Genomic DNA, 20,701 nt, shown 5'->3' with positions numbered 1-20,701 from the left:
AAATGAACTCATATATGCAGTAAAGGTCCCTAATAAGAGGCTTCTGTGGGATGAATTTTAACAAGATTTATTAATATATCGCTGAATGTTTTTTACCTAGATTTTTGAGCGGCGTCGAATTTTTCTCAATTTAGATCTGTCTCTTTCTATCTCAATTATACGGCATGCGGGTTTGTTCTTTCGCAGCTTTTCCGGCAATCTGCCGGCTATGTTTGGTTTTTGTTGGTTATTAGATCTTTCTGCAATTTATTCGCATTCACTGTATATGACAACATTCCTCTTATAATTCATGAATCGAATGCCTGTGTTTGTAGCGAGGTGTTTTTGTTTTGTTGCATTTTACAATTTTACACACTAATCTGATTTCAGTAGTTTTTTGGGTTTATAGAATGAGGATTTACACTTCCTCAGGGACTTAGATGACGTATTGTTATTATTCAAATGCTTATAGTGGTTATCTGTTCCTAATTCCTGACAATATTTTAACATTTAGGGCAAAAATTTTCAATGATTCAGGTCTTGCAATTCTGTTTCCACTGCTTTATTGCGACAGGAGGAAGTTTTTTTGCTAAACCTTTAATGCTAAATGATGAACTATATATTTTTTCTGCTTAATTTATACCGATTTCATTTTCGATTCCAGATTTTTCAAGATGCCTTTTTGTTCATAACTTTTTACAATGCCTCCGCATCCTCATCATTCTAGCTTTTGGCTCCATTTTTATTCTCGCTAATATATGACATTGTTAATGATTTGTTGACATATTAGTAGTTTTCTATGCTCTGCCATTATAAAATTTGCTCTACAGATTTTATCCCCCCCCCCTATATTTTCCTTCATTTTGTTCAGTTGAGCTCGTTAAACAATGCCGCTCTGAGATTTTTTTGAACTGCTATAATAATTTTGACTGATATGTTAACTAGGATGACTTATGTTTGGTTTGTGTGAGTTTTCTGGAGGCTAGGTTTCTGGTATGAGCAATCATTTTGCTTGAGTTTTTGTCTGTTTGCTTTGACTTTTTCCTGTTAAATTTAATTTTTATAGTTTGAATTCAATTTAACAAAAGTTTCTAAATCAAGAGAAGTTTTTCGAATACTGGGACGCCACGCCGGAACTTCTTGTTTCCTTCATACCTAAATTTTGTTTTCATTTTTTTCACGAATCAGTTCAGTTTGAGAGTTTTTTTCATTCTGCTTTCCCAATGTGTCTTTCGGGTCGCAATGCTTAATATCAAATTAAAAAATTTTCTTGAGATTTATATCTGCGGATTTTTTGTTTATGAACGATGATAAAATTTTGCACGTTTGTTTGCTTCAATGCTGAATTAAGTTTCTTTCATTGCTCTCGTAACGACTCGGATTTAAATTTTTGCCGCATTTTTAGCTCTGGTGAGGCAACGAATAATTTATCTATACAAAAGAAGTTGTCCTCGGCTGCAATTACAATTTTCTTGGAAGACATCTGAAGCTCTGATTTGCCTTCCGAATTCTTGCGGGTACGTTTTTACAATTCAAAGTATTTGGATTGTGGTGGTAAGACGTTCTTTTTTGCCTACTTTTTTACGTCAGTGAGAAATCAACTTCTCAGAGAGTGGTGATTTTAATCACGCTTGAGTGGCAAAGGGAGGAAATAGAGAGTACACTTGGAGCGTTTTTCAGGGTAACTAAAGTGGAGTGAGAAATTGGTATTCGAACAGATTTCTGCTTTTTGGAAGCGATTTTTCTAGTGCGGCGATTTGACTACTGCTTTCAGTTTCTTCTCTTTCGCGCTATTAATATGATACATCTGCGTCTATTTGCAATTGTTTGGAGTTATCAACTGTGGCTAATGCTTTTTATTACTTATAAACTATTTGTCATTGTAAAGCTTTGAATGTTTGATTTGCCCTTTAGTATGATTAATGACAGGTCTAATTGGTTGCTAATGAACCTAGTTTATAGTTTGCGTTCATGGCTAGTAATCTTATGAGGGGACAGCTCATATAGGTAGCTGAGAGGGATTTAAATTGATTTGATTGCTTAAGTTCAAAGCTAATGCTCTATATTAGTTGACACAAAATGTTTACAAGAATTATCAAATTTTTGAGTTCTAGTTTTTGTCCAATTGCTGTTTTGTGGTCTTATTTATGACAGATCTCGTCATTAACGACAGGAAATCTGAATTACTCGAGTAAGTTCATAACTGTTGTTTTCAATGAATTAAACGCTTGTTTTGAAAAAATTTTGAGTACCATTTTACTAACTGCTGTCTTTGACTGTATTATTTTGTCCCAAATAATGTGCCGCTTCATCCCCGGTGCCTCTCCCAGCCGGTCCGCCATGCACTTGTGTACACGTTCTTGCACTTGCCTAGAAGTTTCTTATGCAATAAATTGCACGGGAATGATATTTTGGTCACGTCCGAGTTGTTTACCAATTTTTACAATAGCATCTGTTCTTGAAGTAAAGTTAGAAAGCGTAAACTCGCTGATATCTGAATTTCAAGTACTGAAGCTGGAGATATATTCTCTTGAGGAAACATGAGTACACGTATCTTAGAGCTGCTTTCAGAATTCGAATTGACAGCACTGCTAGCAATCGCAATTCAATGAAACGGAAAGCTGTAGGCAATGAAACTTTGCTTACAAGAAGTCTCAAGGCAGAAACCAGTTTTCCTCAGAAACAAGTTTTCCATAGGGGCTTAAGTATTACTAATCAGACAACAATAGAGAAGTGCTATTAAAAGGCCAGCTAAAAGGCGGCATCTTTACATTGGTTGTTTGAGCAACTGTCTCTGCGGACGATATAAAATAGTATTGCAGGAATGAAGGATTTGATCTAATAATTTTTTTGATCTTTTGAACTTCGACCTAACCTGACCTAATCTCGTCTTAGACCTAATCTGATTAGTGACAGATTTATTGGTTGCTGATAAGGAATAGCTGAATCGAAGTTGTCGCTTATTTTGACAGCAGTCATTTGCATTATTTTGAGACTTTGTTTTCAAAAAATAAAAGTTTTGTCTTGCGTGTTTTTTGTTGATTTCTTATGTCAATTCCTTTTGGCATTATAGAGGTTAATTATGGCCATTTTATTGGTTCAACTTTCAGATAACATTTCTGTTGACTGAGATAGCTTTTTTCGAAAGGTTCAAGGGAATGTGTGAGTCGAGTTTTTTTTTGTAGTGCTATTGCCCCTTTTCAGCCATGAGAACTGCTGAAACTTATTTTATGACTTCACTGGCTTTCAAAGATATTCTGATCATTGCCAATTCTGATTTGACATTCTGATCTCCCATAGGTTTGTTGTATCGTGTACTCATTCCTTCGTCGAGATTTTTGTGAAGACCATATGACGTCACGATCGTTTCAAATCTGCCTTTTGGTTCACTCATTTATACAATTTCGAGTGCGTGACATCATTTTTTCACTTTTAGTGGAGCGAGTTCATTCGTTCTGTTCTCGCGTGATTAAAATTTCGGTCAATCGTGGCTTACCTCACCTTCGTGAAAAACCAATTCTCAAAAAAAACAAACAACAAAACGTAGTTAACTGTGAGGTTCAAATTTTATTAGGAAGGTATCATTCAAAAGTCCCTAACATTGCATAAAAATTGGTGTTAAATTGATTAAAAATTTGGGACTATTCTGTTTCGCCCCCTCTGCCCTCACCGTGTTTTCAATGACCCCCAGTTACAAATTTTATGTTGTTATATAGCACGTTACTATGTAAGAAATAGCACGTGCGCCTGGGGGTCAAAAAATTTATGCTCACTGGGCTGGGGGGCCGAAACAGAATAGATCCCAGCCTTCAATGAAAAGACGAATTTTTTTGGTCTGTCTTTACTGTTTTTGAGATTTCAGATCTACGAAGCTATCGCGGCTATTTTCTGGCAATCTGCCATTTATGTTTCTTTCCTATCTCAAACCAATTTTAATGATGTCTAAACGGACCCGTCATCAACATTTGACATTATTTCGGTGTTTAAACCCCGAAATAGTGTAAAATATTGAATCATTTAGTTGTTTGTTTAGGAAAAAGTAGAACAATAAACACCGAGCACACTCTTGATGCGATTGTGGAGGAATCCTTTAGTGCTTCTCTTTCGCTTTCAAGAGAACACTCTCTGAGGAGGCCGCGCAAAGAGGGACTGTGGCAGCATCAGAGACACATAATGGAAAGTGGCATTCTGGACAAAATGACGTCAGCCGAAATTAAATTACAAGAAGCTTTATTTGAGATCATAACGTCGGAGGAGTCCAACTTGAAAAGTCTGATAATTTTAGTAAAGCACTTCAAGGCATCTTATGAAGGGAAGCCCACTCAACAGCAGATGAAGGCGCGCAAATTATCCTCGGGTGATGTTGAGAGCGACAAGACAAAAAGTAAGACTTTCAGATTATTGGATACAAGATGCTTGTTCCGTTTGGTTAATTTCAACGGTTACAAAAAAATGGTCATTGAATTCATCCAAGTACAAATGACATGTATTACTCAATATACGGAAACTAGTTCATCAAATTTTTTGGACGATAGAACTAATTTGGATGTTTAAATAATGCTGTTTTACGCAAGGAGCAGTAAGGTCGGAGACGCGTTTTCAGGTACAAGCTTTTAAACAAAAAAGTTGAATTCCATTCTGGTAAGCACTCGTGATGCCGATACTGCAAAGGATCGACGAAGTAGCAAATAGTTTTATAGGAACTTGTCAATTTTATAGGAACTTGTCAACTATGGTTCTTGTAAATCATATAACCACTTTCCATATTATAGGTAAAGCTGGGAAGAAACTGCAAGTTCTGGGCAAGTACGAATCGGACAAATTGTTTTTCAACGTGGAGATGATAAAAGAGTGCTCGGAGAAGTTTCTCGCGAGAGTTGACTCCTTGCAAAAAGATCAGCTGAAAATGATCAATTTCCTAAACATTGTGAGTGAGAATGCGACTACAATGTTTGGTAAAGCGGTGGTGAAGTACTGCAAGAATATGAGTCACCAAAATGACATTCTGAAGCACCTTCTGACTAACGAAATTTGGTTTGCTGCTAAGACAGCTCAGTTGGAGAAAGATAAAAGACTGAATGATAAGACGTTCAAATCATTCCTAGTTGTTCCCCTGAGCAGAATCTGTCACATTCCACTGTTGCTGGAGAAAGTGGTCAAGTTGAGCTCCAAACTTTCAGATGACTATTCAGGTTATAATTTTTCATTGTTTCGGGTGTATTACGCGTTCTGGCTGAGAATAGAATCAGGCTTTCAATAAAACTGTCTTCAGCAGTTCTTAAAAGACGCTTTAAAGTCGTGAGAGGTCAATTTCCATGAGCGTCAATAACTAAATCAAAACTAAACGCGACGCACGGAAGACTGGTGTCGTGATTATGGCTCTTCATATTTCTTTTCCATCTTCAGAAATGGGGGAATACATATGTCAGCCTGTTTTTTCTTCAGTAGAGTTCACTTTTGCAAGATGAGAAGGGTTCCAGTTTGAAGCTCTTGAAGAGTAGATTTCATTTCTAAAATTAAAAATGTTTTGAAAAGAGTAAGCATCCCCTTCTCACCGCAACCGCACTAAATTTGTTGTTAAAATGACGTTTTCCTCCAATTTTGATTTATTATGAATTTTTTAAGAACATTTTATTCATGCTTTTTTAAAGCTTTGATAGCTGTAGATTAGTGGAGCTATGATTGGCCTTTAATTGGTTTTTTTACCACTTCGTTTTTTCACTTCTTTTTACGTTGTCTTTTTTACTACTCGGAGGTATTGATGGAGTGCCTTTTTATCGATCGTTTTCGTGGAGTGTATTTAAAACAGGATTTAAAAGTCAATGCCTCACCTGAAAACTAAGTTTTTAGGTCAAACGGTTGTACGAATTAAAGAGAAGAGGCAGTGATTTTCGAATCATGCTACTTTTTTGAGAAAGAGCGAGAAAGGAAGCTGTAAAAAATTTTCGATAAGAGCGAAATTTTTGTGTGGCTTTTCCAAATCATTTGATTCTTTACTTAACATTTTTACGCATATTGGTTTTTCTAAACTTGATAAATTAATTACCGCCGTCAGTCTCTCAACGGCTATTATTTAGGCGCTCTCCTTTTTTTAAACTTCGAAGAATTTGAATCGTATTGGTGTGCTGTCTGTTCGCACCTTTTTTCGGACCTTTTCCTGTCAATGAGAAGTAAAATTGATTTTTGTTGTTCTGTTACTTAATCTCATTAATGAATTAGTGATAGATCTCATTGGCTCTTTTATTAGGCATATTTGAGTATATATAGTTCTTTTAATTCAAAGCTGCAGGTTAACAACTTTGAAACGTCTTGTTTTCAAAAAATATTCAAGATTTCTGGTTTGACCCTTTTTAATTGCTCTCAAAACGAAATTTGTAGCAATTATATCACACCCCGTCCTAAAAAGCGGGATAAGCAGGTAGCGCTCGGAGGGCAACAAGTGGCCGAGGAGCTCTCGTAGAGCCTTATTAGTCTCTTAGTATGCAATTCACCGAAACTGTTTTGAGGAGACAATTTGATGGTGTCGAGTGTGGTTCCGTCTCAGCCCCCCTCCACTAATCCACTCCACCGTCCTCCACCTTAAGATTTTGCTCTCCGGGCGTCCAACTCTCCTACTCCCAATCGCTTGGCCAACTCCTTCCACCCGCCACACCTCTAATGGTTGAAAACGGACTTAGTCGATTCTAAAATTGGAGAAGCAATGACGACCACTTGCGACAAAGTGGAGAAAACATACGCAGCTGTCGTCGCCGTGGTTTCGCCGCTTCGTCGCCGTGGTTTCGTATTTGTGGTTTCGCTGTCTTAGACGTTTTTTAGAGGTTTTTGTATTCTTTTTGAAGCTTTTAGTGATGTTGGATATTTTTGATTGATGTTTTGTTTTCATAAAGGCTTCATGGTAACCTTTGGTTTGATTGATATTATTTATATTTGTTTTAGTCAAGAAAAATGACTAAGATCAGTATTTATTTTGATTTTTGTGTCACAGTTTGCTGTTTTTTTTCCTTTTAGGATAGTTGTTGTGTTCAATTGTTTATTGGGGGTTTTCGTAAGGTAATTTTATTGCGATTTTTCCACCTACTGTTCTTTATGATCTCTGTTAGCAGTTTTGGGTTCTTGGGATAGCACATTGCTATGTTTAAAATGTGCTGGCACCTGGGAGGGCGTAAGTTATGCTCAGTTAGCTGTAGGTAGTGGAAAGGAACAATGTATCCCTTTACTCTTTTTTGATTTTTTTCAAAGATAAACGAGGGGGTTGGTAAACTGACGCGGGAAAATAGTAAAGTTCAATTTTAACATTTCAACTCATTTGCCTTGGAGGCGCTTTAGACACGGCGCTTTACTTTATTTTGTCAAGTGGATTTTTAAGTACCGTTTTTGAGTGCTTAAATTTGAATTTTCTGCTCAATGTTGACTGTTTTTGCCCAATATCATGCTTACGCATATTTTGTGTTGATTCTACAACAATTTCAGTATTTTTGTCTAATGTTTGTCAGTTAGCTTTTGCAATTCTTCTCATTCATAAATTTTTTATCAGCGGCTTCATCGTACTGATGCTTTGAAAATTGGCGCATAAGAGCAAATTTTTCTCTGAATTACTACCTTGTTTTTTCAACGCAAAAAAGTTATTTTTACGTGTTTTTGTCGTTTTTTCAGTTCAGTTTTTAGTGCATTTGAGAATACGGGCGAGCACGAAAATCTTAATTTTAATCTTTTTAATAGCCGCCCTCATCTTCTCAGCCGGCTATTATAGCGCTCCTATTTTTTTTTACAATTCAAAGAATTTGAATTGTATTGGGGCGCTGTCTTTTTTTTTAAGATCTGTTCACACATTTTCATGATTTTTGATGTCAAATTGGAGTAGTGATTTTGGAAACGCCGAAACAGGAAGTGGAGCGAAAAAGCGAGTGGTTTTGCGGCGTGATATTTTTTCCTTCTAAATTTAAAGTAGAGTGAGAAAACGGTGTTTGAACAAAAATTCGCTTTCTCGCTACTTTTTTTGTTCCCATGCGGCAATTTCGCTTTGATTTTTTGTGTTTGTTCGATTTTTTGGATCGGATTTTTTTCTAAATGGTTTTCCCAATCTATTCATAGTCCTTTCTAGGTCTAGTTTTCTGTTTAGTCAATGAAAATTCTTTGAAGTGTACGTCAGGACTTGTCCTGCTATGTTTTTTACTTCGTCGAATAAAAAAATGTTTCGCTTTACCTCATTTTGCCGCTTTTTCAACATTTTGCGTGATATCTTTTTGACTTCTCTAGGCTAGTTTCTCTTCTCTCATTCTGCTAAAAGTGATTTTGAACATCAGTTGCTCTGCAAAGCAATTCAAAATGAACAGAGTCAGTATAAAAAATTGAAGTCAGAAGTAGAAACGGGATAAACCCATAAAGCCCAATTTTAGATGCCCGCTATTTGAACGTCGTTCCTATAAGTCTGAGTTACCATCTCTAATGCTTATTGGTATTGATAGTAGCCCCTGTAGCCTCTCTCTAAGAAATAGAAGTACGTTATGTTCAACTACGAAATGCCATCAAAAATAAATCGGACTTAAAAAATGTTTTTGTACAAAAATCTTTTTTTTTCAGTATTTTCTATTCTTTCAATCCCAGTCATGCTTATTGGAATCAACGGCGGCTATTTTCCGGCAATCTGCCGGGTATGTTTTTATTGTTGTTTAAGGGAGTTTATCTCATTTTCTTTCCCTTTTTTAGACTGAGTTCATGTCAATCGATCTGGCCTAAATTTGCTTGTTTAGTCAGTTTTGTCATTTTGCGAAGTCAATGGCTTTGATAGCTGAGCACTTTCTGGCCTCTTAAAATGCAAAGAGTTAATATTGGTCAGCTACATCGTAGTCATTGCGTTGCGTTAGAGAATAATATAAAAAAATTTCGAGGCGTTAAAATCTTGAGGCAGCTCAACATAATCAGTTAGTTTGTTATCAAGTATCACGCTTTAGATTTTGATTAGTTGATAAAAATAGAAAATGGAAAAATATTACACGCTGTAAAATTTTAGAATTTCAGTTATTACCACTACTGTATTGGTGTCAAGTTGTTAATATAAAGCACCCCTATTAACTTAGAAATTAACTAAGCAGAAATCAGAAGGTTCTTACTTTGTACCCCGCACTTGGAAAAAACTTAGCAAAACACTGAATAAAAACCTTACTAAAAAGGTTACGAACACTAGCCAAGATTCCTGAATACGGGAGATGCCACATCAAGTCTTAGAATTGCACGTGGCGAGCGGAAGCAGTGCAAATGTGTTTTTACCAAAAATTTGTTTAACTTTTTGCCGTAATTAGTTGGTTTCTTTAAGTATAAGTTTCTTTCACTTCTTAGGCGCCCCTCGAAGAAGCAAAATCTCTTTGACTCGTTCTCAAGTTTTAACAAAAACGTTTGATTTTTAAGCTTTTGATTCTCTGAATAGTTGCTCCCTAGGGATCTTTGCCTTGTTTCATAAAGTAGTTGGCGCAAATAATTGAATGTCATTGGAGCACATCTCATGTAAGGGCTTAAATCTTGCAAGAGTCTATCTACTGAGGATGAAGTTTATTTGCTCTACGTGGTTGCGCTTAAGAATATTTCAATTTATATCGTTATGTAGTTTATTCTCTTGGTTTTAGTGAGCTATCAATCGAAAATTGTAGCAGTTATACCAGTCCATCGGTTTTATGCAATTTTCTTGCGGGATTTTTTTTTGACGCTTTTGACTTTTTTTCCTCTACAACGGGATAAACATGCAAAGCCCTGAGATCTTTATGTCACTGAGCAGCTATCATAGAGTTTTATTAGTCTCTAAGTGTACAATTCACCGAAGCTGCTGAGAATACAATGATTAATGGTGTGAAGGGCAGTTATTTCGCTGTTTTTCACCCAAGGTGGTTGTTACCCATGCCAACTACTCGCCAGTCGTTTGAGAGCAATTCGCCCGGCAGTAGTCGAATATATCTTAATAAAAGCGGGCTATTTGGCCATTCTGCAACTCGTCAAAAAACTTTAATTTGTTTTGTATTGGAGGATGAGGCACTCCAATCCACATATTTAGAACATTTTAGTTCATTCAATTTATTGATGAGTATTTTCCAGTCGAAATCCACGCAGATGCTCAGAGAGCCCTAGAGCTGATGAAGGGAATTGCTAGTCAGTGTAACAAGGAGACCCAACAGCTGGACGACTTAGCTGCGCGCCAGAACATCCTGGTGAACATCCAAAGCAAAGTCATATTCAAAGATATCAAACTGTCCTTGATTCAAGACAGCCGACGCTTCTATTTCGAGTCTAGTGTCATGGACGTACAAGCTACAAAGGGACGCTCGCTTTTCAAGTACGTGGAAACGAACCTCTATCTCTTTTTATTCACAGACATGATGTTGATAACGAAGCCGGTCCAGGGCTTGTATGAAGTGCTGGACGTTGTTGATACTCAGCCGGATTCCCTTCTTGTACAAGACGCCTGGCCTGATGAAATAACCGATGCTCAGAAGAAAGAAAGAGCGCATTTGAGTTCTTCACATAAAGCTAAAGGTGCGTTGATAATGGTGTTCCATCAAACTAAACTGGGCAGAGGGGAGCAAAAGAAGAACATTGATAACCCAAATTGTTTCCAAAATGAAATTCATTATTTTGTATTCCCATCGCGAGATGCTCGTAACCAGTTTGTCGATAAGCTAAAAGAAGCACATGAAGAGTATGACAAACTTTACGGAGTCGGAGCTGTTACACAGAATCAGATAAGGCAGCGTGTCTTTGATCCGATTTCGGGAGCTGTTACAGAAGTCAACATGCGCAAGAGTGCCTCCAATTCGAGCTCATCCCTGAAAAAAGATAGAAGAAAGTCATCTATTGTGTTTAACACTACCCCTTTGGTCGAACAATTAGCTAACAAAAAGCTGGTCCACTCGGATGAAGACGAGCCGGACTTAAACGATGCCAAATTTGTGACCACAACAAGCAAGGCAGCCTTCACACCTTTACTGCACTCGAGAAGCAATCTTAAGAAGTTTAGCTCCTCAATTCAACTCAACAACAGTCAAAGGCTGAGCTGTTCTTCCGATGAGGATGATTTCGAAGACCAGGTCAAATCCAGGACAACTTCAAACACTCCCATTGGTCTGTTAGACGAGGATTTTGATGATGAAAATGATGACGTTTACATCGATGAAGGCGATGACGAGTTAGAGCAGGGCGTTGACTTTGACGATAATTTGTCGGACAGTTCAGAGCCAGAAGAGAAAGACGAAACTATTGAATACGATGATCTTGATGATGACGACGATGACGATCATATGATCGGATCTGCCTCCTATGAGTTGAATTTGGGTTGATAGCTAATTTTGTACTGTGAGGAAGGAAATCAGGTTTAATAAAACTCGTTGCTCAAAATTCAAGATTATAAATTAATTTAAAAAATCTTTAGCTCGGACAGAAAAGCCTTTCATATATTTTTCTAAATAAAATTCAGCTTTATAGTACAAGTTTTGAATTGAAGCAGCTGATTAACTGCTCTAGAATGTAGGTTTAAGCAATCATTGTGAACATTTGTCTTTTATGTGAAATTTTTTATTTGATAGACTTCTTTTGGATTGTTCTTTATCTCAATATATTGATTTGTCTCTCGCGAAAGAATGTATAAACTGGTAAAACTCAACTGCATCAAATAAATCTCTTGAGCTGCTCATAGTGTACGGTTCAGCAAGCAGCTGAGGAACGCTGGAGGAGGCTGATATTTGGTTTGAAGGGCGATTTTTCACCCCTTCTTATAAGTGAAACTTCTTTTCAAACCAAATGTTAAAATAACCGCACGTAATAAGCATGCGGAATTCTAGACCAAAAACCACCAGTGATTAATTGCGCACGGCACAATAATTCTGATGTTGATTAACAGCTATTAGATGTTTAGCATTTATTCAGGTCCTGTAAAGAAAGAAAGAAAGAATTAATTTCGTAGCTGAATAAATGTAAATAAACAAGCAACGTGGACAAATAACGAGATCAGAGCAATCTTCTTTTTCAATTTTCCCATTAAATTAATGACAACGATGACTTGATATACGTTCGTTAAAATATTCATAATATAGCAAACAAATTATTCAAATAGGACATCAATTCAGTAAACTAGAGTAGCAAATGTTCAACATTGTTGTTCGCTCCAGTTAAAAACGAATCTAATTAGCTCATAGTCCGACACCAGATATGAGTTTTTCATTTTATGACAGAAACTTGTCGCTTCAGCTTTGCTATCATTCTCCAAATTAGCGGGAATTATCTGCCATATCTTTAATTTGTTATATAGTTTAGCACCTCTAAAAAGTAGAATTGCGCTCCAACTTCTTTTTACAAAACGGTTCCTCTAGCAAGTTCAGAATCGCACTTCTAGTTTCCCGGTCGTTCGATTTCAATTGAAACAAATTGTTGCAAAATTGTAGAACACTGGTTGGTTTCAGAACAAATTTAATTAATTTAATATGTGTAGCTCGTAGATAGTCAACAGCGAGTGCCTCGCAAAAATATCATTAGGTATCACCTTTTTTTCTAAAATATAATAAAATTTTTCTGCAATAGGTAGATCGGTAGAGGCGCTGAGTAAGTAAAGCAACCATAAACGAACGCACCATATGGAATTAATGATGTCACTTTTAAATTGTAATAAGAAATTAGTTGATTCCGAGGAACATAATGTCTGAGTTTTGCTAGCATACCACATTGTTTACTTAACTTACTTTGCACCTGATCGATATGAGCTCGAAAGGAGAACTTATTATCTAATTTTACGCCAAGATATTTAGAGTAATGCTCAACTTTGATGTCAGTTTTGTTCAATTGGAAATTAAGATCGTCTGGGCCTTTTTTCAAGTTAGGTTGAACAATTTTACTAAGATTAAGCACAAGTTTGTTACTGTCGAGCCTAATTTTTTTTCTATCTAAATCTGACTTTGTATTTTCAACAGAACACCCAACCATATCTATGTTAGTATCGTCAACATAAAGTAAAATTTCAACGTTTTCACAGACTAATGGAAGGTCGTTTATATATATTATAAAAAGAAGAGGGCCCAAAATCGACCCTTAAGGAACAGCGTCCTTGATTTTGCACCAATCAGACGAAGTTCCTTTAATTACAACTTGCTGCTTTCTTTTACTCAGATAAGAGTTGAACCATTTCCAACAGTTGCCTCTAATTCATTATATCTCTAGTTTTCCAAGGAAGAAATGTACTGGTAGTCTTTTATGCATTTTTTGGTCTGTCAAATTTGACTTTCTAATATTTGTTTTTCTGTTTAATTGCGCTTGAACGAAGTTCATAGCAATTATTGTAAACGTGTTGGTCTTTTTTATGCAAATATTTTGCTTGGTAATTGTTGCGCGTTTCTTCTAGAACATTCTTTAATTTCTCATGTAACTTTTCCAAGCTTTCGTTCTCCAATTTTGGGTGATCTCTGTTGCCTTCACTCCGAAGTAATGCTTGTTGCTAATATAAAGTCGGTTGCAGCAATAAGGGCCAAATAGCACAATCGGCAGTGAATCTGGTTATCGATCTGGGGGTCAAATGTTTTTCCGCACCCGCGTGTCGTTCGAGACCAATTCTTCCGACCTTAGTCGGTTTATGTTTTTAAATGCTCTCTAACAAATGCGGCTAATATTGTGAACGCTTGTGTCTGTTATGCTAACCGTTTTTCTGCGAGACCGTTTTTGCGCTGTCGATCCAGAACATAGTTCTCGCTCAAGTGACTTCTGAAGTTTTGCGTGATCTCAATTGCTTTCATTCCAAAGAAAAAGAATGTTGCTTACACGATTGTTGGCGTCAAGTTACAATAACAATATAGCTTTGTGATTAAAATGTGGACTGTTATCCTGGAGGATTGGGTTCGGTTCCCTGCAACCGTAAACTTTTAAGCGACAACCCCTCTAAATTAAATTGCCCCACCTCTTTTTTGAGAGCAGTTCGTCCAACGTTATTCAATTTGTTTTGTCTTGCTGCAGTTGCTCTAATATATAGCCGGATCATCTTCCCTGTCGGCTATTGTTGCTCTTCTTTTTAATACCCTTTTTTAACATGATCTGTTTTTAATTTTTGTTTTATGTGCGAGTGAACAAAAAAAAACAGGTTGTTTAAGATGTTTGTTTTGCTGAGAAAATTTTGAAGTGCGAAAAAAAGAGAGATTGGAATCTTTTGTACCTTTTGAAGCAGCTAGAAATCTCCACGCAAAAAAAACTTTTTGCGGAGTCAGCTTATTTTTTTACACCGCTTTTTCAAGCGGCTGTTCGTTTTGCGAATTTTTAGGCCATCGATGCGTTATTTTGCCAATAGAATTGTTTTATAACATTTGATGTTAACGGAATTGAAACCTAACGCTCCCAACCATTTTTATTAAGAATTCAATGATTTTTGGATAAAAAGCAATTTTACTATACTTTTTGACAAAGAATAGTTGAGAAATGTATTTTTTTTTCATTTCCTAGTTTTTTTTATTATCAGAGATGTTTGTGAGCTTTTTAATGCTCGCCCAATATTTTGTGAGCAATATGATAGTATCGATTGCGTGAAAGTTTTTTGTAAGCCAGAAATGCTCTTCATAACGGCTTTTTGAGTTAATGTTTTGGTAACGCAAACTTATTCGTTAACGCAAAAAATTGTAGTCATTTTTGCAATTTCTGGCAATTTTTTTGCCATTCGTTTTTTGAAATTTTTCGTCTGTTACGGGTTTTTCGATAACTGTGAGCCAAGTAATTGCTTTTCGTGTTTAAAATTGGGTTACTTCAGAATTTTTTTGTTATTCTCAGAGTTTATCGATCTTTAAGGGCCAATGAGTTTTTTTAGGTCTTGCAGATGGGTTACTGGATTTGTTCATCAGCCAAAAAAATAATTTTGTATACTGTAACATCGCAAAATTCAAAAACTTTCGATCAATTTTGCAATTTTCATTTTTTTCAAGGTATTTGTCGTAAATCTCGAGATTTTCTATCTTCAGTGGCCAATAAACCCCTTTCAAAACTTGTGCGTGGATTAATTGTCTATTTGCTGGGATCAAGTTTGGTATTCAAGTTGAAAGCTTCAAGAGTTTTAGCAATTACATTTTTGTTTAATGTGTTTGTGTACTATTGATTTTTTTAGTTTCTCTTTTTAGACCTTTTGTCTTTTTGGGTGGCACTGTTCAATTTATCTGCTGGTCAGGTACCGTAATTCTACGTTCTTTTACATTCAGTCCTTTGGATTCTTTTTCATGACTTCTGCTGTGTTTCCTCGTTTTTCGTTTTATCTGACTTCTTACTTCACTCACTGTTTCAACTGAATGGATATCAAATTCTTTTACACATTGAGTTATGCAATGTAGTGAACACGGTCTAAGCCAAAAGAGCAAAATAAAAAGAAACGGGATAAACGATAAAGCGCGGTCATTAAGTCATAAGGCATTAGATTATTAAGTTTTATTAATGCGATTGGTAGCTGACATTAAGCTTAATAGCTCTCAGCTTAGAATCTGAATTACGTATAATTTTAGAATCTAAATGAAGCTGCGTACCAAATTTGAATACTTTTTTAAACTTAGAAAAGTATTCTGTCAATTTCTCTTCTTTCTGTTTCAATCACGATTTGCGTCAACGGGCGGCTATTCTTCGGCAATTTGCGGGTGACGTTTCTTTTAAATTTTTCCATCTTTTGTAGATCTTCTATTCTATCACTTAGTTTTCTTATGGACAGCTCTAAGTTGCTCTTTTATGAGTCCCATTAAGATCACTTTAACGTTTTTTTTCATGTCATTCAGTTTTCAGTACTTCCGAAACCATTTTCTTTTTTAAAAATATGAGTTTTTTTTGGAGTTTGCCACTTTCTTGTATTTTTGATGTTCTGTCCCTTAGTCTCCAATGAATTAATGACAGGTCTCATTGGCTCTTGTATTAGACTATTTTAGTTTATTTGGTTTTTTAAACTCAAGGCTGCAGGTTTTAATAACTTTGAAGCGACTTTCAAAAAAAATATTTGAGATTTTTTGTCCCAACTCGCTTAAAACCCTAGCTTCCATCGCTTGACTACCTCCTCCCCCCGTCGGTTATGTTTGTTATTGTTTTTTTGCCCTGGTCTCATTAATGATAGTTGATAGTCTCATTTGCTCTCAAATTAAGCATAAGTTATTAGACTAGTATACTAAGCCGCGTCCAGCTGCGTACTCCTGAAGCAGACTGGTCGCCGGTCGTTTGAGAGCAATTTGCCCGACGTGAGGTGGTTATGTTTGACAATCTGAAGTAAATATTCGAATTGTATTTTTTGCATTTCGTTATATTCTGGAAGTTATTTAGAGATTTTCTATGGATTTTGCTACTAAGAGGAGACATTGGAAAGTCTGTCCATTGTGTGGAGAGTACCTGGCTTTAAAGAAGCCTTATTGAAGAATTTTTTCAGAATTGTTTCGACGTTGGGATATAGCGTTCTGGGCAGAATGATTAAAAACGTGACCACACGGTTGTTGTTGCTATAGTGATGCGTATAGTTAAATGGCTGACGTATAGTTTATTTCTTACTTTGACTCGATTCCAAATTTTTCCTGCTATTTTTTGGCTTAAATTGTTTTCCTCCTGTTTGATAGTAAGAATTAGAATTTTCGATAGCATTTTGACAATTTTAGCATGTATTAGTGTTTTTGTGATCTTTTTTTTTCATTCTTCGCTGTCCATTACTTTGCTCTGATGCGACTATTTTTTAGGCAGTTTTAGTGACCATTTAATTTGCATAAGTTTAAGTTTTTGATTTCTTACGTAGATTGGGAAACATAAGGTCCGTTTCTGTCCTGTTTTTGTCTATTTTTGCAGTCTCCTGTATATTTCTGTTCTGTATTGTGTTTTCTAAGCTTTGCGTGGCATAATTGTTATTCTGAAGTTTTTTATTGGTCTTAAAATTGTAATCAGATACTTGATGGTTTGCTGAACCACTTTTTATCGAAAAGGAATTTTTTGAATAATTATGTTTATTATACTTAGTTTTAGCTTTTTAATATTGTAATATTTGTTACATGTTGCTTGCTGAAACACTATGACAAAACAAAGTGCGGTTTGCGGTCTTTCTCAATTTTTATTGATTTTTTTTGCAACTCTCTCTCTCTCTCTCTCTCTCTCTCTCTCTCCTCTTTCTCGGTGTTTCGCTTTTTATCTATTATGTTGGAAGCAATGGGTTATCCTAAAAAGTGGCACATGTCATTATAGAGTCAGTTTTTTTGCAGATGCTGGAGAATTTTATAAAAAGTATCTCAGATTTCTTTTCCCCGTGAATTGTATAAATCAATGCATTAGCTTTTTGAGCGGGCGGTTGGCATTATTTAAAGGTGTTTTTACTTTAACATATGTTTTATTGCAATTTGGTTCCGGAGTGTTCTGGCTGCTTTTCCCTCTTTTTTCGCTTTTCAAACAAAACTTTGTTTGGCGTAACCTAATATTCCCGCATCGTTGTGTGGTATCTTTGACCTCTCAAGACTTTTTTTGCTCTCACAGCGCTTTTAAACTGCAGTTGCTCAGCAATGCAATCTAAAATTAACTCAGTCTGAAAATATTAAAATTTTGATAAACGCATGAAGGCCAGTTTTAGATGCGCGCTACTTGATTTTTTGTTTTAATTAGTCTTAGCCACCAAGTTAAATGTTTTTATTTTTGTGCTAATCCCTTAATTATCTTTGCTAGCCTAATTTTGCTGCCTAACGAGTGCATCAAGAATAACACGTACTTTAATATTATGTAAGAAATTCTAGTTTCATTTTCTGTTGCTGTTTCAATGCCCTCGGGATAACTGGAATAACGACTGTTTTCGGGAAGTCGGCTTGGTATTTTTGATAGGTGCGGCAGTGATATCTCTCGTGCTATTATTGACCTTCTGGATTCTTTGTCGAAAATTTGATACGGCCACATGGTGTATTAATTTCAAGCTTCTGTTCTCTCATTCTGAAATTTTAACTGAATCGTGTGAGTTGGGTCATTTTTCATTTTATTTTGGGCCCAATTTTTGGTCATTTGCGTGAACAGTTAGTTGATCGCACGAGACTTACCTAACTCAAAAATGCCTTTTTTTCCTCTATCAAATAGATTTTTGAGGAGTTGAGGTCAATTGATGATAGCTCAATTTATTTGAAGGTTTTTTGAGGGAAGTGTTACAGTACGTAAGCTTAAAACAATTAAATATGACAACAAGCACTAAAAAATCAATCTAATTATTTAGATCTCAAATTTTTCTTTATTTTGAGGCCAAAGGTCTATCAATTCATTGCAGCTCAAACTTCAGAGTGAGCAGCTGAGTGCCATTTTATTTGCGAGTTAGATTATTATTATAAAAACTGTGAATTTCAGCAGGATTGGTTTTACTGGTGTACAAAACATGTAATAATATGATATATGTAATAATATGGCCGCATCATCTCATTATGCTCATTACAATTAAAATAACAACGGTTTATTATGAAACGTGCCAATTTTTTCTCTCAGACAATGCTAATTATTCTTCGAAATGAATTTTTCATGAAAAGAAACAAGTGAATTAAACAAAATAAATTTGGCCAACTGAATGCTGCTCAAGCCAGTTCTCTTTGGGCTTTTGTGAACTCCTGTTTGCTACTTTTAACGTTATACTACACTCTAAACATTTTTAAAAATTGTAATAGGCTGCGGTCTTTTGGGAAAATTTCTCGATTTTTGATGTCAGTGGTTTAAGGTGTTGTTTTAAGACGCGAATTTCTTCGGACTGTTTTGAAGTTCAGCGATAAAAAACGATTTTAAACAAATGTTTGGTTTTGAGAGATCTTTTTTTTCAGGCTTTGCAATGATTTGATTTCTATTTTACTGTTTTTTGCACACTTCAAGATTTTGAATTGCTTTGAGGTTCTGTCTTTTTTCTTTTTAATTGCTCTCGAACGAAGTTCGTAACAATTATTGTAAACATGGTGGTCTTTTTCATGCAAATTTTTTGCTTGACCGTTTTTGCGCTTTTCTTTTAGGACATTCTTTATATTTTGTCTTAAGTGATTTTTTCGTTCTCTCCTTTTTCATTTTTGATTCGCTTTCCTTCTTCATTTTTGAGTAATCTCTATTGCTCTAACTCCGAAATAAAGCTTGTTGCTAAAATAAAATCGATTGCAGCTTAGCAACAATAAGGGCCTGATAGCCGATTGGGCCGTGCTTCTGATGAGAGATCGGGAGGTCCATGGATCGAATCATGGCGTGGTCAACTATTTTAACTATTTTTGCACCCATAAAGAAAAATTTATCTAGGCTGCAGCCCTGAATTAAAATGCTTCGCCTGTCGTTCGAGAGAAATTCATCCGACACTAGTCGGACTATTTTTAAGAATTGTTCACACCTTTTTTGACTTTTTGTGGTCAATGGTCAGTCAGAGATATAGTCACACCAAAGTTGCAGATATCGCGAGCAGCTTTAGTAAATTTTTTCTTTGAATTTTTTGCTAAGTTAGAACATGATTTTTGAATTTAAATTTTGTCGATTTTTGAAAAAAAATTTGTCAGTAGACTTTTATTTTCACTTTTTTATAGGTGAATTCTAAAATATGGTTTTCAAGGTCCATTTTTAAGCAGTTGAATCTCGAATCTATTTGCTTCTTCAATGAAATTTGTTTCAATTGGTTTTCAGGATTTGTCTTGCTGCTTTATTTCAAGCTACATGTTTTCTGATGCTTTTCTGGGGCTATTCCTAGCTACATCAATGTCTAGTTTTCTAAGTCAAAGTTTTGCTCGTAATTTTCGTTTGGTCTGCTTGTCAAGTCTATTTGTTGTTTTGTTCTCTGGGTTATGTGTCATGACATGTCATTTTCACATATTTAATTGCTTTAAAGGAAAATTGGAGTGGTGATTTTGGTCACGCGGAAATAGGAAGTGGAGCGAAAGTGTGAGTGGATTCTTCCTCTCTCGATTTTTATGCTTATTTTTTAAACTAATGGTAATTCGAATTTGAAATTTTCCATTTCAAGGTTTTCTGAAGATGTTTGTTAATTGCTCTTGAACGAAAATCATTGCAATTACTGTAAACGTGTTGGTCTTTTCTATGCAAATTTTTCGCTTGACCGTTTTGATTTTTCGCGTGACTTTTACGCCCTTGACTTTTTGCGTTTCGCGTGATCTAAAATTCTCTCCAATCACAATTTCAATCAGCTGAACTCAATTGGCGGCAATTTAGTACTAAAAGTCAAATGAAAAGTGCGCCGAAACTGGTGCCATTTTTCACTTTAAATCTTAATAGTGGTATATGTTAACCTCTGTGGTTATTTGAAGCCCACTAGTCCCCTTCAACTTCTTAGTCCCGTTTAGGCTCCCCTACCCGACTGAAGCAGGCTGCAATTAATTAGAGCTCCCACTAGTCGTTTGAGAGTAATTATTCCGACGTTTAGTCGCTATGTTCATTTTTCGTAATGTTTTTGTAAAATTTTGCGTACCTGCAGCGGGAGCTGTTTTTTAAAAGCTTGAGCAACCTTTTTTATCTTGAGCTAAGTTTTCTGCGAATGGTGTTCAGTAGCTTTTCCTCGCTACGTCACTGTCTAATTTTTTCATTAAAGATACTGTGATTTTTTCAGGACTTGTCCTGGTATGTTTCTAATATGTTTCGTTTCGACACGTTTTCGAATTTTTTGTACCAGTTTGGGTGATTGAATTACAAAAAAGAAGTTTTGTAAAATAATAATCAATTTTAGTTTTCAACGAGTTTCGGTTTGCAGGTTTTTAACTTTATTTGTATGCATTTG

General features: G+C 35.8%; 1 protein-coding gene across 1 annotated transcript in view; it reads left to right on the top strand.

Moving 5' to 3' along the window:
- The window catches only part of LOC142347789 (uncharacterized), a 32,949-nt gene extending 21,296 nt beyond the window's left edge, over positions 1 to 11,653 (top strand). Inside the window, exons 5-7 of the mRNA XM_075398963.1 lie at positions 4,013 to 4,363; positions 4,752 to 5,171; positions 10,063 to 11,653. Coding sequence (XP_075255078.1) covers positions 4,013 to 4,363; positions 4,752 to 5,171; positions 10,063 to 11,300 — 2,009 coding nt within the window. The 3' untranslated portion in view covers positions 11,301 to 11,653. The remainder of the gene's footprint in view (positions 1 to 4,012; positions 4,364 to 4,751; positions 5,172 to 10,062) is intronic.
- The last annotated feature ends 9,048 nt before the right edge of the window (positions 11,654 to 20,701 follow it).

The sequence above is a fragment of the Convolutriloba macropyga genome, chromosome 1 (assembly GCF_964194025.1).
Source record: "Convolutriloba macropyga chromosome 1, txConMacr16.3, whole genome shotgun sequence".
NCBI classification, from domain to species: Eukaryota; Metazoa; Xenacoelomorpha; order Acoela; family Convolutidae; genus Convolutriloba; species Convolutriloba macropyga.
This window is presented reverse-complemented; position numbering and strand designations above follow the sequence as displayed.